This window comes from Teleopsis dalmanni, chromosome 1 (genome assembly GCF_002237135.1).
Source record: "Teleopsis dalmanni isolate 2A chromosome 1, ASM223713v2, whole genome shotgun sequence".
NCBI classification, from domain to species: Eukaryota; Metazoa; Arthropoda; class Insecta; order Diptera; family Diopsidae; genus Teleopsis; species Teleopsis dalmanni.
Genome location: NC_051846.1, coordinates 143,223,277 through 143,249,889, shown reverse-complemented (window position 1 = coordinate 143,249,889; position 26,613 = coordinate 143,223,277). Strand labels below are relative to the sequence as shown.

Sequence of the window (26,613 nt, the reverse complement as noted above, 5' to 3'; positions counted from 1 at the left end):
AGAAGTGGATTAATATCAATAAAAATTATAATAGAAGTCAGGAATTTTCAGGACATATATCAAAATATACTCGTAGGTTTGAAGAAAAAAACAGACCAACAGCACTCATCTTGAGGAGTGGTAAGGAATCTGCTGAAGTTGAAAATAATCATAATATCTATCAAGAATCAACTGTTCAAGGACTGAAAAATAAAAGTTATTCTCTGGAAAAAGATAAACTGATCGAAACTGAAAAAGTTACTCAAGCGGAGATCATTGATGGAAGAAGCGTAAAAGAATTTTCCAGTATTGCGCGTAATAAACTGAGGCATAAGGGAGAATCACTTTTGAGGACTGAAAATATTCGTAATTTTACTCAAAGTAGTCAGCAATACAAGGTTGCTGAGGATGCTACAAGTTCTGTACCATATATGAGTGAAAGTAAAAAGAAACTATTTGATGCCGAACAAAATCAAAACCTTATTAAAAGTCTGAAATTACCAGGATATATATTAAAATATACCAGTAGATTTGAAGAAGAAAACAGACTAACACCACCTGTTAGAATGAGAGTAAAGCAGTCTTCTGAAGTTAAAAATAATCCAATTATAAGTAATAAATTAACTCATCAAAGACTTGAAAATAATTGTTGTATTATAGGACCAGGACAACCAATTGAAACTGATGTAAGAGTTATTCAAACAATTCAAGTAAAAGAATTTTCAAGAGATGAAAGTTATCAGTTGAGAAATAGAGCAGAAACACATAACTGCACTGATAAAGTTCATAGTTCTAAACAAAATAGTCAACAATACAAATTTGCTAAAGATATTAAAAAACCAGCACCTAAAAATGAATGGATTTATATCAAAGGAAATCATGATGGAAGTCAGGAATTACTAACATATGTTCCAAAAAAGTTTGAAGAAAAAAGCAGACCAGTACCACTTGTCGAGAGGTATGCAGAAGAGTTTTCCGAATTTAACAATTGTCCAATTATAAACAAGGAAATAAGACATCTAAGAATTCAAAATAGACGTCATACTATAGAATCAGTTCAACCAAACGAAGCTGATATGAAAGATATTCAAACAATTCCACTAGATGTTAAAGTCATACAAGAACTTTCAAAAAATGACAGTTCTGAACTGAAGAATAAGACAGAAGCAAATAATACAACAGAAAATATACATAGTTGTTTCGATACAAATAAACAATACGAAACTTTTAAAGATACTATAGAAACCACACCATTTGAAAAAGGAAATATGAGACAGTTATTCGATACTGAACAATGTCATATTAGAAATCAGGAAGATCAGGGATATGTCTTGAATTATTGCCATAATTGTTTGGAAACAAGCAAACCTGAATCACTTGTCAGCAGCGGAGCAGAAGAGTCTTGCAAAGTTGAATATAATCAAAATAATCATCATGAATCAATTAATGAAAAGCTTGGAAATAATTATTATCCTGTGAAAACAGGTCAACCAATAGAAAGTGAGATAAAAACTATTCAATCCAAAACACTTGCTGGAGGACGTACAGACGAGTCTTTCAATAAGGAAAAGTCGCATCACGAAACTAAAAATATTCTTAGCTCTATAGCTAAAGACACGCAGCACAAAATTGCTAAGGATACCGCAACACTTATATCATCTGATGGGAAAAGTGCAGAGGGGTTGTTTGAAAGTGCAGAAATGCATATTGAAAAAAAATAGAGCTAAACGAAATTGCAGGAAAAATATACAAGAGTCTTCCAAAGTTGACGTTGCAAAAGTTTTAATTTTAGCAATTATAAGTATATAAAACTCAGAACATTCATAAAAAACACACAGAAGGTTGATATATGCAATAATATTGAGCTGCTTTTTTTTATAATAGTAGAAATATACAAAACATTTGTTTTATATAAAAAATATTATCCGTTTAGTTACAGGTACTCAATTGTAAATTCCAAATAGATTGAAGATATGAACACAATTTTGAAACAAAAGGTTTAATTTTATTTAAATTTAGTATTTCAGGCTTTCGAGTCACCATCTGCCAACAAAAAAGGAAGTATTTTTATTTGGGTTTCCAACATACATTTAGTACCTGGACTTCCAAAGCTGTATTTGTTCGACTAGACTTTCTAATTTTATGCTTTACTGATCCAAAACTACATATTTTCGATGAAACATTTAGATTGGCGAAAAACATTTGTTGTGTTTTGGGCTTATCCACATATAGTGAACCAAAAAAGTTAAGCCGCAATAATATTTATATAAATAAATAAAAAAAATTGTGATTAATTTTTTAATTATAATTTAGTCGCAAAAATCGCATAAAATAATTTTGCTTTACTTTACATACAACTCAGTGCTAACAGAAAATCATATGACGACTATAATGAAATAATGTTATGGTTTTGGATATTAAATAATAGGTGTTTGTTATCATTGGTCGAAAATTTGAGGTTAAATAAACGAGTATGTGTGAAAACTATAGAGATCGTTTCAACAATTCACAAAAAATTAAAATAAAGTGAAATAATTTATATTTTAAGTATGTTATAAACTATTTCTTCTGTTAAATGTTATAGAAAATTTGTTGGAAAATATTTTTAAAGATCCAAAATATATGATTGGATATAAAAAAAATTACCAACATGCTATCAGTATCAGACAAAGTTGACATATTCACGATATACCTATTTCTCATAAAGAATGCATCTTATGTATATTATGGGTGTTTTCCCTCAATACAAAAAAAGTATAAAAAGAGGTTAAAGGTCTCGAGCTGTAATATCAAAGAACATTTATATTGCATCAAATACATTTTGACGACATATGAAATAGCTAAAAAGTATTTATTTATTTACTTAAAATAATAAAAATATTTAAACAATCAAATCATATTCACAAGAATAGTGCGCTATCTACTAACTTCGCATTACTCTGGGATTTTACTTTGAAATGCATTTTACTTTTTTTCAATTCCTGAAAATAATTTTTTTGACTTTTAAGATAAGAATAAACTGGATACTAGCTCCCAACGGAGCAAAGCACTGCGACCAGATTTATCTTTTGTGCTGCAACTGACGCTAACCGAACAGAAGACATTCTGCTTTCTGAATGAAGGCCAGAATGTCGTCCGTTGAGGACCTCCTAACGTCAGAAGGGGAGAGCAGCTCTCCTCCCAGCGACCTCCTCCTTGCCCAGATCAAGGCTGGGCAGTCACAGAGAATATGACTGGAAGTCTCGTCTGCTTCCAAGCAGAATCGACACTCCATTCCTTCGGACAGACCTATTTCATTAAGGTAATAACGCAGTCCATGGTGACCCCTTAAATATCCCACCAGCAATCTCAAAACAGCAATCTTTTCACTTTTACTTTTATCTTTTTTTTTTTTGTTTGTAAAAAGGTAGAGATCAATTATATTAATTTTTTTCATTTATCATTACCCTATGCCTATTTCCGTTTTTTTCCGCCAAGCACCCAGAAGACTAAAGGTAATTGAACAAAAAATAGAATGGGCCGATACTCTCAAATACCTAAGTATAACCTTCGACAACAAGCACTTGTGGCAGGCACACTTCAAATCCAAACGAGCTCAAGTTGCCCAAACAATGCATTTCCTCCACTCTCGTATTAGCATCAAAACTCAATATGAAGAATAGAGTCAACCAGGAATACTCTATGGTAGTATTGCGTTCTGTCAAGCGCCAAACGCCACATTAAAAATTCTTCGAAGAGTGTAAAATATCGCGTTAAGAAAATTGGTTAATGTCGCGTGGTACATAAGAGGGGCGGATATTCAGAGAGATCTGAGAGTCGATTCAGTCGAAAAATACATTAAAGATCGTAAACTGAAACTGTTCAACTGACAGTCACAACAACAACCTAAAAACACAGCGAAATCTGTTAAACACAGACAGACACAAAGACATCAGATCCATCATTTCATAAAGCCCCCATATTCAGTTATTCTTAGTGTGATTAGAAACTGTCCATAGATGAAATAGAGTTAAGATGATAATCACCTACACACGCATACACTTGAACAGATGATTAGAATATTCGATAAAATATTCGATGAGAGTTTGCAATATATCGCTTATTGCTTTCTCATAGTTAAATTCTGTCGTTTCTTATTTGACTAGAGACTTCACAAGAGATTAGCGTTGCTCTCCACGAACTATTTTAAAGACTTTAACAAGAGACTTTCTGTCTTGTGACACTCGAGACCAATAGAATACAGCAGTTAATGTATTGTATGTAAAACTACGTTAATTCTTGTAGGTGAAACTACATGATTTCAAAATATTTTGTGACATATTGGAAAATGAATCTCCAAAACATATACTTCATGTACTTAGGATATGTTTCCATTAATCGATTTCGTTTATATAGATTCTTCTAATATTTTAATTTTGGTTCCAAAATATTAATAATAATTTTTTTTCTTAAATAATCTAAATACTCTGATGTAAAAGTCAAATATATATATAAAACAATAATTCTACACATTTTTTATTTTCCTGTTTTACAATTTTAAATATGTTTCTAAATTAATAGTAGACAGACTTATCTTTCACAATAGTTGGCAGAATAACACCATCAGCGATATCACTGTGGGTGATTTCTGTTTGGTACTGCATAAAATTTACCGAGTATAATAATAGTTTCTCAAAGTAAACGCTTTTATTTTATCATGTCAAATCACTACCGTGCGAACTGTTCTAGAAATTCTCATGATAAATATTACGATTGTTCAAGCGAGCATGATATGAGGCCGCGCAACTCTAGGCGTAATAATCACCAAAGATCTACTAATGTACTACAAAATCTAGGTGATCTTAAAGAATTTTACGATCAACTACAAAAATTTGCAGACCTTACGCATGAAATCTTTAGAAAATACTCGAATAACAGACACTGCAATTGTTCGCCCATGGTTAGTATTCCACAAAAACATAACAACAAACATTGCTGCCATCACAACTGTCAACATAGACGAAAATGTTCAACAGAGCGAAAACATCCGCCGCAAATACATTACGAACGAGAAGAAAGTCGTCCGTCTGGCAGTCAGCAGAGACATAGTTCACAACAATATAATGATCGGTCAGGTTGTAGTTGCGTATCCAACAGAAAACAATTGCCAAAACTATCAAATCATTCTTCAATGTGTATGATATTAGAAAATTCGGATTATTCAAAATGTAAAAGAAGGTCATTACCAGAAAATCAAGGAACCTGTGGAGCTAACAGTTCAATGAATGAACACTATAATAAATGTTCTCGGTACCCGGAAAGAAGTAAAAAATGTGGTGGATTTTTTCACGGTAATAATAACTGTAGTGATTCGCAACGCGGCGATACTCTAAAACAGAGAGAAACTAACGACAATCTTGAGTCGTGCACTTGCGACTATTGTCAATGTATGCCAGATATCTATAATGGGAATAATATTTTTATGGACATAGGCTCTGATGACGAATTTGAAGATAGTGATTCCTTGAATTACACATTTAAAGCAATACGTTTGGAACCTGTTGACATTCTGTTACAAGATTGTCTTGAAACTGAAAATGGACAATGCACAACGTCAGATAAAAACACACAAACATTTATGCAAGATGTAAATGAGAGCACAAGAAACAATTGTATGATCAACAAAGAAGTTCAAACAGAACCCTTTGATAAGAATAATAATAATAAATCTTTTGCTGAAAGTACAAAAAAAACTTCTGGTCAATTTGACAACGATCAACCAACGTCTGAAGTCTGAACAAAATTTTCAAACTGCAAGAAATTCGTTCGAACCAAATATATCATCTCCAAAAGAATCTAAAAGAGAAAATTCTCAGTCAAAATCGTTTTCAGAAAAAGAGCAGATTAAGAATAATGAAAATAATGACGATGAAAATAATCAAATTTCGGAATCGAAACCGATTCAGGTGGGAAGTATAGAAGAGTCTTCCAAAGTTGAAAGTATTCAAGATATACACAAAGAATCAAAAGAGTTTGAAAAAGAATCTCCCGCCGTTGAAAACAATCAAATTAAAGATAAGGAAGACCCCAGTTTCGAAACTGAGAGAACTAATCCCTCTGCAGATAAAAGTAAACAAAACAATGTTGATAAAGAAGATGATAAAACAAGACCAGAAGGAGGACGAAACGCAGAGTTTTTCGACATTGAAATTAATCAAATTCAAAGTAAAGAGAAGTTTGGTTATGAGATTAGAAGTACTCAGCGCTCTACATATAGAAATGAACAAATTGATAAGGATAAGGAAGATGTTGAGACAGCAAGTGGAAGAAACGCAAACAAGCCAAGTTACGAAAGTAGAAATGTTCGTCGTTCTGTAGATGGAAGTAAACAAAACGATATTGATAAAGATGTTGAAACAAGATCAAAAGGTGAAAAAAACATAGGAGAGCTTTTTGATAATGAAAATAATGCGATTAGAGACAAGAAAGAATCGAGTTACGAAACTGATAGTAGTCATCGCTCAGCAAATAGAAGTAAACAAAGTAATATGGATAAGGAAGAAGTTGAAACAAAACCAGCAAGTGAAAGAAACACAAAGTCGACTAAGTTGTTCGACTTTGAAAATAATCTAATTAAAAATAAAGAAAAGTCAGGTTATGAAAATAAAAATGCCCATAGTCTTGTAGATGGGAATAAACAAAACATTATTGATAAAGAAGATGTTGAAACAAAGTCAGTGGATGGAAGAAAAACGAAAAGGTTTTCGGATATTTCCAATGTCATTAAAAACAGTTTTAATCAAGTTAACAATAAGGTAAATCCCAGGTACGTAACTGGAAGTACTCAGTGCTCTGTAGATATAAGTCAACAAAACAATATTGATAAGGGAGATGTTGAAACAAAACCAGCAAGTGGAAGAAACACGAACGTGTTTTCTGACTTTGAAAGTAATCTAATTAGAGATAAAGAAAAGTCAGGTTATGAAAATAAAAATGGCCATAGTTTTGTAGATGGGAATAAACAAAACATTACTGATAAAGAAGATGTTGAAACAAAATCAGTGGATGGAAGAAAAACAAAAAGGTTTTCTGATATTTCCAATGTCAATCAAAACAGTTTTAATCAAGTTAAAAATAAGGATAATCCCAGGTACGAAACTGGAGGTACTCAGTGCTCTATAGATATAAGTCAACAAAACAATATGGATAAGGGAGATGTTGAAACAAAACCAGCAAGTGGAAGAAACACGAACGTGTTTTCTGACTTTGAAAATAATCTAATAAGAGATAAAGAAAAGTCACATCACGAAAGTAGAAATGCTCGTCGTTCTCTAGATAGAAATCAACAAAATGATATTGATATGGAAGACTTGCATACAAAACTAGCTGATAGAACAAATACGAAAAAGTTAGTTGGTGCTGTAAATATGCAATTTCGAGATAAGGAAAAGTTCAGTTACGAAACTGAAAATAGGCATCATTCTGAAGACAGAAGAAAACAAGATGAAATTGTAAATGATGATACAAAACCAAAGGATATCAAAAATAATCAATTAGCGAATTTTGAATTATCAGAAAATGAAATCGAAAAAACCAGGCCTTCTTTTGAAAAAAAACACAAAATCGATATACATAAAGAGACTACTCAAACTAAACCATCTGGTACAACAAATACAAAAGAGTCATTCTCCATTAAAAATAGCAAAATTGAGTGTTATGAAAAACAAAATCACAAAACTGAAATTGTTCCTAGTAATTCGAATAGAAATATTTTAAAACTAATGGGTGAGAAAATTTGCAAAATAGTGAGTGACAAAAGTCGTCGACCTGAAGAAACAGGCGCTGATAAAAATATTGAAATGACAGGTAATGATAAAGCAAGTAGTAGAAAATCTACAAAAGAGCTTCCAGTCAATAAAAAAAATCAGAATCAAAATGAGAAACAGTACAAAAAGCACACTACAAATGTTAAACAACAAAAGCCTGATACGTCTGATGAAGCCAATAGACCAACTAAAATTGAAGCAGAGAGTGAGTTGAGCTATTCCAATGATGAAGAGATTGAAATGGTGGACAAAATTGTGCAAACTTCATCGTATAGAAATCTAACACTTGAAGATCTTGAAATACAAACTTCTAATACTCTTTTGGAGGGATTAAGGGACATTGAAAATAATAATAAAAGAGTCCCGAAAAGAAGTTCTAATCACTCAACCACAGAGTCACATAATTTAAAGAAAACGAACCGCAACAATAAAAAATGAAAACCGATTCGAGAAAATATGTAAGTTTTCTTCAAACTACTATTCTGCTATTCTGCAAATTATCCCTTTAAGTGTTGCAGTTAGTCACTAAAATATCTGTAATATCTTAGATATTATTTATTAGTATTCTTAACAAACGTGTTCACCTTATGTCTAGAAGCCAACTCCTCATGAACGACTAACTAAAAGCAGTGCACAATAAACAGTGTTGCCTTGTGCACTTTTCGGTAATGTATTATTTAAGTACTCTACAATATCAAAATTTTATCTCGAATTTTTTCAACTTTTGTTTATATCCGAAGATAACTATTAAAATTTACATATTCACTAGGAAACTATTGAATAGATTCGGGCTATGGAGCTGGTTTGACTGTTTTGTCTAATAATTGTTTAGATAGATTTAGATGGATACAACTTATATTTAATTATACGTAAATAATTTGTTTGTTACTGCAAGTCATTATCCAGCTGACCTAAAGCCTTATTTATTATACAAAATTTATTGAAACTGGAAAGTTTATTAAATATTCCTATATCTGATTTGCTTCTATGTATCAAATTAGAGGTTCTACATTTGGAAAATATTGTTCATGTTGCCCTTAACCTGGCTACAGAACAATTTGAGACTTCGTTGTAGCTGGCAAAGGCAGGGATTGTGTCAGGAGTTTTCATAAAACAGGTGTCCAGTCTAGCAAGCTCATCTGCACTTAACTGGAAGCATTTCCTACTATGTTGAAATGCCCGGGCACACAAATTAGAGTTACCTTGAACCTGCCGCTTAGTACATTCATGTAATACGTACATTCTTGCACTAATCTAGATGGAATCCAGTAAGTCAGTAAGAACATAGATTACCTCTTTCTGATTACCCTCTTTCTTTTCCATGTTGGTAATAGGAGAACATGTTTAAAAGCAGTTAATAAAAATTTTTTTAAATAGTTTCTGTACTACATTTGACTTTAGCTAAAAGCAATTTGTTTGAACAACAAAAGTTTTTAATAAGAAATTCTTAATTACTGACGAGTTCAGAAAGGTTTGCACTCATGTCCGTCTTTTGGTTCTAAACTTACTAAGGGTGAATCTTATTCTCTAGCAGATAGATGTGATATTTTGTTGCATAAGACATTTCTGTCTAATACATAATATATAAATATTAAATCTGTTCTGTCAGTCACTTTAGTTGCACACTGTTTGACGAAAAGCATCTGGCAATTACCTATAGTGTCGTGTCATTAAAAATATAAATTATTCAAGCCCTCTTTTGAAGAAGGGATTTAATTTCAGTGTTTAATATCAAAAAATCAAAAATTAGTAATAAAAAATTATCAAATTAAAAGTCGAGCTTTCAATTATAAATACCATTTAGGTTTTATTCGGTGAAATAACCCATGTATTTACAATTAGATATAATTGTTTGTCTTTTTTAATCAAATTAGAATGAAAATTCTTTAAATTAATTAAATATTTTTTCTAATTTCTTTCTGCAGAGAAAAAGCGCCTGACATTGTAGAGATGATGGATTTTTAATTACATGTCGATTTGACGGCAAAAGATTCTCGTTTAATTGCAATAACTTGAATTTCTGAACACTTAAATAAAATAAAAAATATTCAAATTATTTAGAAAGTGTAGGGAATGATAAAATATTTTTATATAGTCAATTTTAGTAGACCAAGCTCTAAGTAGTAATTTCTATTCCGCAAAAAAGGTTTTAACTTTATTTTTTTATTTATGTGTTGGGCGATTAAAGCTTCTCTCATTTCATTTAAATGACTTCCAGTAATGAAACGTATAAGTTTGCATTATTAGAATTGACATGACAGTTTAGATTGCTGCACTGACAGTTGAGTTCAGTTAAAATCTCACGCTCATCAAGCATTTAATTTGCGTTAAGAATTTAGCATCCTTTTTTTGTTTGCTTTACATTCTTATTTTCCAGCAATTTTTTCCAACTCATAGTTCATTGGTTTTATTCGCCTCCCGGAGCAGGGGTGAAAGTTTTGATAACGGCGATGATACTGCCAATCCGCTGTCTCCGCACTGTATCAGCAGTCTAATTGCTGAACGCTGATGCTGAGCAATTTTACTTCAATTAAAATTACTTTGTTTGCATAAGCTGCTTTTAATTAAATTCTATTTTGTACACTCGCATTATGCGAATGGAGATAAACGCCTCCTTTCCACCTCGTATTTTCATTAATGCACGGAAGCGTTTCCTTGAATAATCCGCTACTTGTTAGTATGTGTGGAAATGCGAGAAAATGTGTGAAAATATGCTTTAATTAAGCGGTTTTCAGTCGAGTAATAAGAACTCGCATCGCGAACTCACCAATGTTAGTATATGAAGTGCTTTACGCACAATTTGTTTTAAATATAACAAAATATCCGACAAATAAAAATAATTTAAATATGCATTATATGCTTAATGCTATATTTTATTTGATTGAGTTTGCTTCGACATTCTATTATCTTAAATTGATTGAAACAACATTGCCAGAAACCAAACAAACAAGTACCTACTTTATTTATTATATACAATACTCAAACATTATATATTTTTTTAGATACACAGATACGATCAGAGACTTTCTGCAACACCTGCGCTACAGTAGTACGAAAAACAACACCAACAAACCATAACAATGTCAGCAACAAAAATCCTTAAGTTGGCAATTTTTTGGCAAATATTTATGGTGAATGCCACAAAACTGAAAATGGCCGTATTCCAGCATCAGTACAAAACCGAGGAACTTAAGTAAGCACATAAACATTTGTTTCTAATGCAAGACGTATATGTAAATATCATTGTATATGAATTTATCTGTGACATTATTTGGTGCTGCAACGGCAAGACCCCACATCCAAAATGTGCCACTGCAACAAAGAACAACAAATGCTGCAGCTCATCTCAGTAGTTCCAAACTATGGAATAAGTTGAAATTGTCTACAAGTGAAATTACAGCCAAGTTAACATAAACAAAATTTGTCATGCGGTCAACCAAAGGCAGACAACAGTCAGGATAAGTGCAGCTGTTACATGTTGCATGTTGCAGTGCAAATGCAACATTTTAAAATATTTTAACTTGCTAACAACTTTCATTTAGGTACGATATCGAGTAAATTTGGCTAACACATATTTTATAATTTCTATCATTTTGCTTAAAGTATAAAATTAAAGAAGAAATCCGCATAGACGCTAAGCTTACATGTACGAGAAGAGGATACTATTCAATGCTGCATTCTAGCACTATATTATTCTTATTTCGTACTATTTTTACAGAAAATGTTTGTGAAATAGTTTACCAATATTCATAATATTGTCTTCATTATCTTCATTTACATACTTATCAAAAACTACTAAAACAATACTATTTTCATATTTAATGTCACAATAATCATACTTTTTGTTACACATAAAAAACAATAAAAAAGGTAAAGTGAAAAAAAAAAAAATTGTATTTAAATTTTTTTCTTAATTTGTAAACATATTTTTATTGGCTTAAACATGTTCAACTGAAAAGAATTAACTGCGCCAAAATTCTTCATTACCTTCAACCGCTATTTAGAAATGAAAACCTCAATGCTAAGAACAGGAAACTGATATATACCCAAATAATTTGTCCGTCACTTCTATATGGTTGCGTAGCGTTTAGCAAAGCTTCAAACACTACTATTCACCAGTTAGAAATTGCACAAAGCCAGGCTCTGAGAAGATTTTTCAAAGTTCCTTGGTACATTAGGACGAATGACATCCTCAGGGACCTCAAGATTGATCCCATCAAAAAATACATAAAGGATAGAGCCCTGAAATTATTTGCGAAATCTGACAGTCTTACTAACACCGCGTTATTAAATCTCAGAATGGTTTCAGGTTCCTCGGGGAGATATGCAGATCTGAGGTCAATTATTGCTTAGTCTAATGAAGTGATAAACAAAAATCCAGTCAAGGCGCAAAGAGGGGTTTTTTAGAAACCTTGCAGTTAATAGAGAGTAAAAGTGCTCATGTGCACTGACTCAACTCAACTAGCCTCAACATATTATATATATTTTTATATATATATTCATATTCAAAATATTTAAAACATATTAAAATAAGTATCAAAAACCATGTAAACTATTTATTCACATTTTTAATCAGCTTTCTCAGAAAAACATACGTAAGTACATTTAGACAAGGCTATTAGTTCTTCAAAACTGGTTCATGAGTACCAGTTTTCTGTGGCAAGGGTATAGCAAGCAATAGCATGACGAATGAGCAAGCATCATCTAGTGATCTAGTCTTAGAGTCACACTCTAAACTGTTAGATACTATAAATATATATGTGTTGAATATATCTCTTTTATCCTTGTCTCCCAGTGGAGCATAGGGCCTCTACCATATTTTTATATCGGATTCGGTTACTTGATTCGCGGCATATATCACTCCAGGAATAGTTCGCTTCTCTTAATAATGTTGTTGATGATGTGTTGAATATATAATGCTCTTTATGGCTAGCTATAGTTTCCTTCATAGCAAACATTTTTGTTCCAAAGACATTGTGATTAGATTTTTTTATAATATGTAAATATTTTTAGTTATTACTCTAAATGAATATATTTGTTGAAAGTTAAAATGCTGATAAAGTATTTAGTACTTTTTATAGGGGAATTAAAACAATAGAGAATAAAACAATATAGAATTACCATCATCATTGGCTATCTACTGTAAAGTAGTTTCAAACCATAGAGCACAGGATACCGCCAATTCTTTGCTTATAAGATAAGGTGTTATCAAATGAGGCATCAAGTCTTAGGTAATAGTTTGTATCCTGCTCCGCACACTGGTATACCATACAATAGTTTTTTTAATATGACGACGATGTGATGTCATTGAATTTAACGTAGTTGTGTAGTGTACTCTTTGCTATTGTCTGTATGTGGTTTCTGCATGAATTGCAATGTAGAACTTTATAAATAGAGAAGGATTCCTAGATTGCTAACACTTAACTATAAATGTAACCCTGTGACTACTTCAAAGAAGTGTTTGACGATGTTTAACCGTAATCTGCACAAGTTCTTGTACCATTTCGTAAACGGAAATGAATATCACAATATATCAAACACCGAGGAGACCGAGACAAAGCAGAAGACTCGTACAACACTTGCAACAAAGAAGATCATGGCTATATTTTTTTAAGATGCACACGTTATAAGTAACATACATTTTCTTGAAATGGGTTTAACAATAACCTATGAACATTATTGAGCACTATTAAATAGGTTCAGTATCCACTTAAAGCCAAAACAGCCGCAATTGGTGAAGTAAAAATTGATCTTCTGTCAATACTATGCACAGGTAAGCAGTTGTGCAGTCTTCATGACCAAAATTCATAAATTGAGCTTCTTCATAGGAAGAATATTATATTATTCTCCACATTTAGCTTCCTGTGTCTATTCCTTCTTTTCAAAGCAGAAAAAATGGTTCGGCGATAAGATATGGGTCAGGTAAAGTGAGGAATGCCTATTTTCAGGATCTGCCGAATGTTTGTTAATAACTTTAAATAACGAATAAATTGTTACTCAAAATATTTGATAGTATTAAATATTTCTAAAACTCAATTTTTAATTTTTGTTATATCATCAAAATTAACTCTACGCTCGCTTTCTGTATTTCAAAGAATTTAGTTCAAAAGGTGAAGGACAGAGTTAATTACACTTTATATTATTAATATTCCATTTAATCCTGCACTCATTAAGTAACTACTGCGTAAGCCATCATTTCAGAAAATTTCGCCTTCAGCAATATTAGAATAAAGTTAATGCAAGAGCAGGATGTCATTATAGAATAACTCCTGGCCATTTTGTGTGCATTAATCCTGCATTACTATGAAATGAAATGAATAAGTTCTGTTTGATTACCTTTCTCAACACTCAACGGGATACGCTGAAATTAATAACAAAGACATCCTTTCGCTTTCAAGCACAAAAATTCAGCTGGGCCAAGCCATTTCCAGCGCAAAGTAACGAAATACTAAAAATGTTGCTGAAAATGTCGCATTCATTAACCTAAGCAGCAGGTGCCACCGGAGAATGCACCTGCGAATTCACTGCTTCCAAATTACAATATAATCTTTTATTTATGCCCATTGCCAGCGAATCCAGAAAAATTCTTAACGATTTCTTCTAGCAAACATTTTCTGTGCCACTTATTTTTATTTATTTCAATTCAGCATTTTTCATTTATTATTTTTACTTTTAATTCCTACACCTCAGCCAGCGGAGAATGCAAATGAAAAATGCTAAACCGGAAAAGCGCTGAAATGTGAATAAAATTCTCGAAATAATGAATGGAAATGAACTTCCCGCCTGCGAGTATAACACTTCGCATGATTTTGATTAAGGATCTGTTTTGTTTGCTTTGGGGCGCACGCTGTTTATGAAAAATATTTGAAGAATAGGAAAAGGCACCGTTTCAGAAGAATGCAAATTGAAAAGCTACAAAAATTGCTACGAATGTCGGCAGCTGTTTTTCCACACACGTCTGCATATACATTCACATATGCGTATACCTGAAATGTATATTCTAAACTTAGGTATACGTATGCGAGTAAATTCAATGTCTGACAAAAAATTAATTTAAAGAGTTTCAGTCGAATAAAAATAGTTCGCATAGGTTCACATAAATATATTCTTTTTGTTTGAATTGTATAAAAACGATTTTCAAATTATAAAAAACAAACTTTATTAAAAAGCAAGCGGAGAGTATAATCCATTATCCACTATCCAGCATAATACTGAATACTGATACTCATGAAGTTTCAGAATTGAAAACCATTCGACATTTGGTTGCGTTATATTTCTATTTTAATTTTACTGTAGCTGCTTTCCTGTCATTGATGTCATACCTTACTCTTCCAATCAACATATATATATATTGACATTCCAGCTGACATCCTTTTTGCCTCGAGTAAATTAACTTTGTCTTATTTATATTAGATCCTTATACAATCATATCTCTGTTAATCATATCAACTACCCACATCCATTTTTTTTTACTATAGGTAGAAAATTAACCTCAATCTCTTTTTTTGATTCGAATATAGCTTTTACTGGTCAGCGACTAAATAAAATAAACTAAATAAAACAAAGCTCCGAAAACTGTTTGTTCTGCACTCCACGAAAGGCCACACAAAAAGAGGACTCCATCACTTTTTGGGACACTCTAACAAGTCGCTTCGAAGAAGATCTCTGAGCGAATATGTTTTTTTTCTGCTTGCAATATTCATGCGCCACAACTCTTATACCTCAATGTTTAATTCTCATATGACAGTGCCCATATTTATCTAGAATAAGATCAAAAATCTCTGGGCCCTTTTTTTACCGACCTGACTGAAGTGTTATCCTGCAATATCAAGAACTTAGCCATAGAACTATCAGGTTGGTTTACCTTGACCAAATGGGGAAATCGTTGCCCCCATTGGGCGTTGGTCGTATACTGACCTTCTAGTCTATGTACAAACCAACGCTCTTCCTGTGGTACCACCACGGACCATTGTTTGTGCTCAAATGGGCTTTCTGGGATTAGAATGTGTTGTAGTTTCTTAGAGATATTTGTAGTGGATAATTGACTTTTTTTGTGTAAATTATGTAAATTATGCTATAAATTTCAATACTGTCAAATAAAATGTAGAAGTAACCGATTAGTAAGATCGATGTATCTAGGACTTCGACTATTTTATGGTGCCACATCGATTATCCTTTCTGTTAAAAAATTTTTTACGCCAGTATGTCAAAAAATTAAGTTGAATCAATAACTTGACATAAATAAACATTATTTGCTTAGAAATTTAGAACATATTGGAACTCAGAGCAACTTGAAACAGATAATTATTTCATGAAAAGGCCATTTTCAGAGACGAAGCTAATTTATGATTTTTGATTCTAAACTTTGAAAACAACCAAGTTCTTTACATTTACTTTTAGACTTTCACATAAAGAAAAATGTAGAGTTTGTTGTAATTTATGATTTGGAAGTGTGATCAAACCGTATTCTTTTAAAATGGAAATGACTAGGCAATTAAATGTCAATAGAGAATGCTACTAAAATATGATTCCTAAAATTGCTGGCATAAATAGATGTTTCCAACTTCGACTAAATGAGACTTCAAGAATAAAACTAAAGTGTCCACAACTTTCATTTGATTATATTTTATGGAACTGCATTAAAATTTTTCAAAAAACATGCAAAAATATTCATTAAAGTGGACGAAATTAAAAGTTGTATTTTAGGAAATAGTAATTCTTGTTCTTAAAGACTTTAATTCTTATCTAACTAAACTTGGAACCATAAATTAAATTTATTTACGAGATAAATAAATCAATTAAATTGTCCATAAATTTATTTTTGTTTGAAAATATTTGAATATCTGCAACATTAATCATTTTGTTATTCCATTCGGATAATAAAACGAACATTCTCTAGATTCATACTGTATGTAATTGTTTACTAAATGTTGAAATTATTTTGACAATACACAGACAAATATTTTCCCAAATCAGATAAAATTTTTGATGTGTTTAAATGACATGTAATTGTTTGACTTATGTTATTACTTAGCATTCCTAATTTGATATTAGCTTTTACGGTTTGGGATTTTCATTTGAAGTTCAAATATAGTAAAAATTCCAACATATATACAAACATGAATGCATGAAGCTTATGTAATTCACTTGGAAAGAAAACAAAATTTCTGCTCAAAATGTGTATATTAATAACATTGAAGGATTTACAGGTTCGGGACTTAAAACTCACATATCTGCAAATACACAATTATGACAACTTAAAATTTAAAATATAAGTAAGGAGGACACAACAATTGAACATAACAGTTTTGTAAGTTGTCTTATTATAATATTTGGAATAAAAAATAAGAAACCAACGATGTTTCGAGAAATACATCTAAGTTTTCTCGAATGTCTGTTGGGTGTGTACTCACTTGCTACGAATATTTGCACAAAAAAATAGGTGTTTACTGGCAAAATTAATCTCTTTGGCTACATAATGAAACTACAGTTTTTCAAACTGCAGTCTTAGCGATTGCCATTTGCTAACAGATTACCATTTTCATTAATAGCCAAGCCTTCATTAAAAGTCTTCAAAATCCAAGATGATCAGAGAATGTAAGCTGAAATCAGCAGCTTAAACCAGATCACTGAAAAAACTATCAAGTCAGTTCCCGACAGTAGGAACATTAAAGAGAATGAAAAAACAGACAGCTTAGCCCACTGTCTACTCTCTAAAGGTGTAAGGTCTCGTTCTCCTGTAGATTATTGGTAAAAGCATATTTCTTCAGCTAGTTAGTAGTCGATGGAAACAAAAATACAATGTGTAATATTTCATTGACATTATCTTTATGTAATACAGTTAGGTCTATTCCAAAAATGTGTTAAACTAAACAAATTCAACAGAATAGACTTTAATTGTTCACAATTGATAATAATGATAAGCAGAAGAATATCTGCTATCGGCCAGCCTTTAAAAAAGTCAAAAAAAATTTGCAATTAGTAAAGCAAGCTTTCAAAAATAATCGCGCCACTAAATTGCAACCTCATGATAGTTTAGAATCATACAAATAAGTATGCTGTGTAAAGACGTTCGATGTTTTGGACCCACATGATTTAATGAAAATAAATTTGATTGACTCTACCGAGACACAACGATCATTTATTGAGTATTTCCTTACGACTGATGAAAAATTTAATAAATACGAGAATATCCAATGCAATCGATTAGATATTGGAGACCGGTTGAGGCCGGTGACCCTCCACAAACCAATTGGTGACAAACAAGAGTATTTGTGTATTTCGGGCTCCTACTGCTCACAATTTTAATGAAACAATCGAGAAAAAGCAACCAAAATTCAAAAAACGAAAAGAACTTATGTTCTTTGATGACTTAGAATATATTGCTGGAACTTTGTTAAGAAGTTTTGATGCATCCACATCGAATAGTCCGGACCTTGCATTATCTGAGCATCATTTGTTTCGATTTCTGTAAAACTCTCTTAATTCTGTAAAATTGATCGATCGAAGAACCACTAAAAATCATTTTGCCAAGTTTTTCGTCTACAAACCACAGAAATTCTACATCGATGGAGTTATAAAGCTACTCGAAAAATTGCAAAACGTCATAAAATTTAATGGACAATATAGGTATACTGATGAACATTGGTTTTTAATTTGAATATTCAAAAAGTGTACTAAAATACAACGATTTTTAATAATAATTTTTAGTAATATATTTTAGGATATGCCTTCTACTCAAAAAGTACTCGGATTTTGTAAATAAAACACAGAAATTTAAATTTTATTCCAAATTTATTTTATCTCCTTCAAAATATTCTCCTTCTGAAGCGATACACATATGCCAACGAATAAACCCAATCTTCCATACACTTTTCGTAGACCCGTGCAAGTTATATCGCTAGTGAACGATATAATCAGCAAACACAAGACATCAGAAGTATAGATCGTTTGTTCCTAAACAAACAATCTCGAGCAACACATTGTATTCTATACTACTAAATATTTTGAATTATGTATTGTATTAAACAGGAAATAAAAAATACCTAAACATTGTAACAAAAATTATCTATTAAACAGGAAATTGAAAGCAACTAAACATTGCAACATTTTTCAATACCTAATTATAACAATAAAACATATTTATAAAAACAATAGGAGGAAAATCCCTAGTGTTGGGACTTCCGTCCTTTTCTTTAACCTTTTCTTTCAAACAATAGTAAATGTAATTAAAATTAATAAAATAAATAACACATCTCAACCTTGAGAATAAAATTAGTCTCAAGATAATTTTGTATAAATACAGAATACTGTTGTAAAAAAAACTAGTCTTAAGATTCATTCAATAAAATACGCATCAAACTTAAGTTTCATGTGTTTTTAATTAAATATAATTTGCACGCATGGCTTTTAGTTCCTTCGGTGAATTCTCTTTTACCGATTAAATGGACTCTTCGTGGTAAGAAGAGGCAATTTCAGTTTCGGGAACAGAAAAAAGTCGCACGGCGCTAGATCTGGCGAATATGGTGCCTTTGCGATGACAGTGGTGCCGTGTTTGTTCAAAAAATCGCGTACAAGAATTTTCCATAGTAAAAATCGCTAAATACACTTGAGGTAGTCTCATATTAGCAGCTGCTGTAAACAAACTAATTAACAGATGGCGCTCAAATTTGTACCATATGTCAAAAAAAGAAAAATTTTTGAAAAAGGTCTATTATTTAAGGAGTAGTTAACAAACAACAAAATCCGGATACTTTCGGAGCTGGTATATAAGACTAAGTCAAGTCTTAGGAATTTATACTGTATTAACTCGGCATCGATTATTTAATATAATTTTAAGTCATTAATTTTAAAATATTTGTTGGACTGCGTCTAGTTTCATTAATTTTTGCCGTAGAAATCCAAATTCCGCTCATGGATTAGTACCCAATATCACTGTCATTTATTTGCCAAACCATGTGTTGACAAATATTGAAACGACATAAACAAGTGATTTATAAACAATAACAAAGAGTTAACAATGTCTATTTTGTTTATGACTTCACTTCATTTTTCCCACCGCTTCGAAGTGATAAAAATATTATTTTTTTTAATAAATATTTTATCACTTCAGTGGTAAGTAAATATTACTTTTGTGTTTGTGTTTGCTAGCAATAATAAAACCCTTATCCTTACGAATAATACTCAATAATATATAAACTCATTTCGAACCGAATGTAAGGGGCATGTCAGGGGGTAGAGCAACTCAATGTCATATTTGTGCAGTGCAATAAATTTCTTATGAAGTTTGTAATCGATTTTGACTTATTGAAATATTATGATTGAAAGACATTTATGAAACTTACTAAATCTCCGGAGGGTCAGTGTAAAGGCGCTAGCAGGAAACACGCAACAAGGCTCTACGGCATATCGCACACTCCGTCGTACCCACAAGAACAAGCAAAAGCACAGTCAGCAGTTATTAGCAAACAACCATAAAACTTTGGTGTGTAGGATTGTGCGAGTGGGTTTCATGTCCAAGGAACTGGGAAGCTCTTACAATAACTGAAAAGGAAAATAACTTAAGCACAACAAAAAAAAATGTGGAAACATAAACGAAAATGGAGTTTCAATATTTTAAGATAAGCAAGTCTGGTACTGCAGTATTGGAGCACTAGTGTATTTGATTGTTCAAACGTCATGTGTGCATTGTGGTGATTTGGAAACAACTTATATTTTCCATTTCCTAACCACAGCGTTTGAGAATCAGTAATTCAACGATATATCCTGCAAAAATATAAAAATGAAAACGGAAGGACATGTATATTAAATCATTTGGGATCAAATTGTGTTGTAAACATGCAGTTAATATATTTAAGCAAGTTCAACGTCTACAGCTGATAGGTTTCTTAATAAATTTATTTTTCATTTCTTACACATTGTCTCATTGTTTTCTAAATAAATCAGTTTAATATACTTTCCTTCGTACGCATCAGACACTATTGTGTATATATTGATTTTAAAATGTTTGTTTTTTTTAAGATTAAGCACGACCACCGCATGTTAACTTAAACTTGTTATTTTTTATAGCAGCCGATCTGATGTATTTATTGACTGTCAAATATATCGACAAGGTTTTAAACTGTACTATTTTAAAGGAATGAAATAGTTTTCTGAAAACTGTGGCACTCGGCAGTCTGAAATCCCTATTTATTAAAACCAAGCCATAGGTATTTGTAATATGGTTTCAAATATCAAATAAAACTTATTTTTTCAGGGATCAAAGAAGCAAAAATATTAATGTCAAAGCAATTAAAGATATTAACTCTACAAGATATTTAGAATATATCTTAAGTGAAAAAGATACCAAATCTTCAATACGTTTCGGACAAATAATTATACCAAAAATTTTTCTTTTAAATTTAAAATTTCATTTTAATAACATTAACTCTTTTTCAAATTTCAAACTTTAGATACTTCGATTTACGTATGGTCCATCAGCAAAACGTCACTCAATTAGCACAAAACCTAAGCACTAGTTTTCATATTAAAGAATAAATACAAAAAATACAAGCCGATTTAAGCAGATTTTAACTAAATTATATCAATCATACAATACTTATCTAATCCAAGCTTTATTTTCTACGTTAAAGCAACTATGTTATATATTAGTTTTTATAGACAGTAAAATCATGTTATAGTCATCTTATATATAGACAGTCACATGGCGATTGGTCACAGCAATATGACGCTCTTGTTGGTCATGACTGTTTAATCTGTATACCATCAGAAAGTTGATATCACAATTATCACTCCCGTACTTTTAGTACTATTATGATCCTTTTGTTTGTGCCTAAATTTAATAGGTAATTATTTTTGTGTGGGATATGTAATACCCATGTTTATATTATAAACTTTGGTGGCTTAAATTGATTTTGATTATCAAATCTTACTCTTAGAACTAAAGTTCGTCATTCATTGAAAGTTAGCCACGTTTAATAAATTTTCTTGAATGAAAGACTGAAAATAATAATTTATCGACCAGCTTTTGGATATAATTTATCGACTAAAGAATATATCGTTTTTAAATTTGACGTTATATTTGTCAATAAGAAAAACACGGTCGTACCGATAACCCTTTTCTAGATATAAAAAGAAAAGTAAACAAAGGATGATTTTTTCAAATATACATTAAGACTGAAAAGTTTTCGGAAATTCTCATTTAAAATTCGCGCGCTGTATATTTTTCGATATTTTAAGTTTATGTAGTTTGGCAGCACTGTCCTTAATTACTATGCCAAAAATGAGCTCGATCTGTCAGACAGTTCGTTTACGGCAGCTGTTGAAACCAGTTCACCTCAGTAGTGCGTTGCGAAATGTCTTCGACGGTCGTACGACCGTCCTGGAAGGCTTTGTACCACTCATAAACTTGAGTTTTCGATAAAACTGATTCCCCATAAGCCTTTTGTAGCATTCGCAACGATTCTGCACACGAAATTTCGTTCGAAACACAAAATTTGATGCAAACTCTTTGTTCAATATTTTTTTCCATTGTTTTTTTCGCAACGCCCTACTGAGGTGAACTGGTTTCAACAGCTGCCGTAAACGAACTGTCTGACAGATCGCGCTCATTTTTGGCATAGTAATTAAGGACAGTGCTGCCAAACTACATAAACTTAAAATATCGGAAAATATACAGCGCGCGAATTTTAAATGAGAATTTCCGAAAGCTTTTCGGTCTTAATGTAGCTACACCTAAGCACTCGCTACTAATGATCTTGCAGGGTAAAGCTCTTCAAAGTCAATTTCGATCTGTTAATGAATATTTAATCACAAAAAACATTTAATTCGTTTATAAATGCCCGCAATAATGCATTTATATTCTTACACTGAATTATATATTTATTTAATTTATACATAATAAATTAAATAATTTATAAATAAGATATACCACAAGTTCTCGATCATAAAGAAACATACTATTCTTAAGGACTATTTAGTCTCCACACAAATGTTCAAGTTTACGTACTAGTATTAATAATTAGTAAATTTTTGTCAAACTAATACCGTAATGTAAGGTATAAGTATAGTGCTTATTAATGCAATAAATGCAAATTTATTTAAATTATTTGCTCTTATAGATGCAGAGTGTTCAAGAACCCAATCTCTGTAATAAGCAACATTGGTGTAAGCACCAGGATATCCCCAACCGCATCCAATACCAAATGAAACAAGTCCACATAACTTCCCATCACAAATTAGAGGACTTCCTGAATCTCCCTGACAAGAATCCATCTCCGGATCTTTATTATTCATTGCACATATCAAACCTTTTGAACTGCCATTTATATTCAAGTTACAAGCCAATATGTGAAGATCAGAATATAAGATGTTATCTGGACTTGGCCCATTCTAAGAGTTGTATATTTTAGATATCAATATAAAATATTTTGAATAGAAGTGGCTTACATAAAACACAGATCCCCAGCCTCCTGTAGTACATTTAGTATTAAGTACAGGTGTTTTTGTAGCTAAAGGAATTGGTGCTACAGTTTTAAAATCCAGTTGAAGCAAATCTTTTAATATCATAAGGCCTATGTCTGCAGCTCTTTTCGGCACATTATACAAAGGATGTACAATTGTTGAGCTTACATATGCTTTTTGGGCAGAAAGTGGAGAATTCAAACGATATTGTGACCCAGCAACAATGTAATAGTGTTCGGATGGAATCAACTGATTTTCATCTCTAAGTTATAGTAGAATTTAATTCAATTTAGTTAGTTTATTACTTAATTGTAAGCTTACTGTGTTACTAGACAGTGTGCGGCTGTCACAATACAACGTTTTGATATAATAGAACCTCCGCATATATGATTATCACCCTCAACGATATAATAATTGCCCATTCGAATGGAAACAATAAACTTGCATAGTGAACTATTTTTTTTTCGGTAACCATTTACAATAAGATTCGTAAAGTCTTCATCATCATCACTTGTTTCTCCGAACGCGTGATTAGTATATAAAAATAAGCAAAATATAAAAATAATAGCTGTACGTAACATCTTCCGTTACAAGATTTTTAAAATTTATAAAAACATCTGTATTCAAACTAAAAAATTTTTTGATATTTATTACAATGTATATTTTTTACATAACATACTAGGTCATTTTTTTTAAGGTCTATTCTATTATTAAAAGCTTAAATAACTCTCATTGTATTAAAATTATAAAATCTGTGCGTTATATGAACGGTATATGATGAGCATCACTTTACTAGACAATTGCCTTCCGTAGATCCCCAGATCTGTTATCAGAAATAGACCCCAGACCAATTGCCACAAATATAAATTTATGTGCATCTTTTATTTGAGTTTAATTTCTTATTTTTAATTTTAATTTAGTTAATTTAATTTAGTTAATTTAATTAATATAATTTAATTTATTTTTTTATTTTTTAAATTCAATGTCATGAGTATGCAGATATCAAATAAGAGAATATCAGCCATGACCACTATCATCGTTATTCCGTAGGAATACTTCGACACCTTTATTTTAATCTACATAGTCTGAAAGGCAACGATAGCTATGTAAACTCTTAATACTTTCATAGTTTTTATTCTGATTTATATAGATATTCATCGTTAGTGATGGAAAATCAAACGATTTATGTCCGCAATGGTATGGAGCACCTGAAGATAATTTTAAAAAACTACTCCAAACGAGTGCAAATTGCAATTGGGATGACATTAATATAATTTTTTGTTGGTGCGGATTTTTTCCAGTTTATACGTGATATTGACTGACTTATTTACTTGGGTCCATTTCGATTATTAAAACAGACAAATGTTTAACCCTCTAAATATTCTTCAATTTACTTAATTTTTTTTTTTTAAACAAAAAATTGCTTTTTGGAGTTATAGATATGTTATTGAAGAAACTTTTGTACTTTCTTCGAAAAAATAGTAAACATATCACAAGATTCTTTGGTGACTGGAAAACGTTTTGTGAGAGATAGAAAATTCTGTTGTAAACATGTTTGGAAAGTAATAATGTACGGATATATTAAAAATGTACTGCAAAAACGTCCATAAGTTTTGAGATCTATAAGATCTTCTAACAAAATAACCAAATTTTTTTTTAAGAGAATCAATTTCTAACCATTTAGTTCAAAAGCATACTAAAATTCAAATCAAAAGACTAATTGGAGTCAAAAGTTTTTGAAATATTGTGGATTATTTGAAAATAATGCAGGTTTGACACACTTTATCTTAGTGAAAATAAAAACTAAGATAATGTGTGATTTCTTGGACCAAGGAACCACCTCTTTCTTTTGCTACGTTGTTAAAAACACAATAAATTTTAGTGAATGTTTTCTATCCTTTGTATTAATATCATCAATTTATATATATATTATCTTAAAGAAGTGTTACAATATATTTTTACGTTCAATCAAAATATTCAATTAGTTTTCCGAACACTCATAATAGAACAACTATATCAATACTTAAAGTTCAATAGTTTATTTACTGTATAGTTTTCTAATAGAATACATTATTCGTTATTTTATAATGGAACTGCGGTTAAATATCTAATTCGAATCAAAACATTTAATGTAAAACTTTTACAATCTTTTTTAAATACAACACTCAGTTGAAAAATTTCAATCATTTTAATAAAGAAAATCTTACAATCCAAAGTTCAGTAGATATGCAGCACAAGCTTTATGGTCTGCAGACTATCAACTTTATTACAAATGTTTGCAGGCATTTTCACACTCCGGAATAATCCCAATTTGCGGCATTTTGCAATATGATTGAAAGCTATTTCCAGTCAAACATTTTCATTTTTGAAAGGAGGCTCAAGTTCTATTTTGGCTTGGCGCATAACGAAACCCGAAACAAATCAACATTTTTGTGCCAAAATAACGAACTGACCAAAAATTTCATTGACCATTGAGATAGCGATGCACGGCGCAATGAAAATTAAATTAATTCCATTTCTGTAAGCTGACCAACAGGTGCGGTGAGTGATAACAGTTGCGAACAATGGAATTCGACAACAAGCGAATTTCGTCAAACGTCTATCACATATTTGCGAAACAAATCCGCAGCTTCACATGATTCACTTCCCGATAAAGTAATAAATTTAGTTGGAAGGTGATGAAAACTGAAAAAAATGGCACACAACGAGGTCATGTAGATATGACTACACAAAATATTAGGATTGTGATGATAACATCAATACAATTAATGGATACAAAACGGGGATCACAAACACAGCAAAGGGAATATACCATATATTTTTTAATTTGATTGATTAAATATAACATATTCTAAAATGTATTTTTCATTAAATTTAAATTAATCATATTATTTCGTATTAATATATCATATGAAATGCCATATATTAACGACTCATATGCACATTACTTTACAATCGATACACATTTTGAATTCATCACCTTCTATCACCTTCGATTAGAAAAAATATGAAAACATGAAATATTTTTAATATTGTAAAATTTTTCGCTAGGGGATAGGGACTCATTGACTTTTAAATTGTTTGCACTTTAATGATAATTTATTAGGAGTATTCAAAATTGCAACATAAAAATGAAACAGCTGTTTTTGCAGCATACCACATCCACATGAGAAGCGACTCTTTACATAAAATTTAGGAAAACACATTACAGAAATATTATTATTTTTTTCGATTCAGACTTACAATTTAATTTAACTAAAGAATTAAAATTTTTAGAATTGTTTTATATTTAGAAGTATTTCAAAAACGAGAAAGCTGACAGTCTAGTCCGCTCTGGTGACTCCTTAAATGCGTACCAGTTTATATT

At 31.2% G+C, this 26,613-nt stretch overlaps 3 protein-coding genes across 3 annotated transcripts; 2 read left to right on the top strand and 1 right to left on the bottom strand.

The window, feature by feature from the left end:
* LOC119669152 lies at positions 1–1,962 on the top strand (the record flags this gene model as incomplete). The annotated part of the gene is given in 1 exon segment (XM_038078953.1): positions 1–1,962. A coding segment is annotated over 1 exon segment (1,290 nt). The 3' UTR covers positions 1,701–1,962.
* A 2,788-nt stretch (positions 1,963–4,750) lies between these two features.
* Positions 4,751–10,941, top strand: LOC119666363 (putative uncharacterized protein DDB_G0282133). The gene is made up of 3 exons (XM_038075643.1): positions 4,751–5,630; positions 5,701–8,242; positions 10,787–10,941. Exons 1-2 carry the CDS (start codon positions 4,751–4,753, stop codon positions 8,220–8,222), a joined length of 3,402 nt encoding a protein of 1,133 aa, XP_037931571.1. The 3' UTR covers positions 8,223–8,242; positions 10,787–10,941.
* An 11,786-nt stretch (positions 10,942–22,727) lies between these two features.
* Positions 22,728–23,854, bottom strand: LOC119669151 (trypsin eta-like). Its single transcript, XM_038078952.1, has 3 exons — positions 23,568–23,854; positions 23,232–23,508; positions 22,728–23,174 (listed from the first exon to the last, which is right to left on the bottom strand). The coding sequence occupies exons 1-3, from the start codon at positions 23,825–23,827 to the stop codon at positions 22,818–22,820; spliced, it is 894 nt and encodes a 297-aa protein (XP_037934880.1). The 5' UTR covers positions 23,828–23,854; the 3' UTR covers positions 22,728–22,817.
* Positions 23,855–26,613: the final 2,759 nt, after the last annotated feature.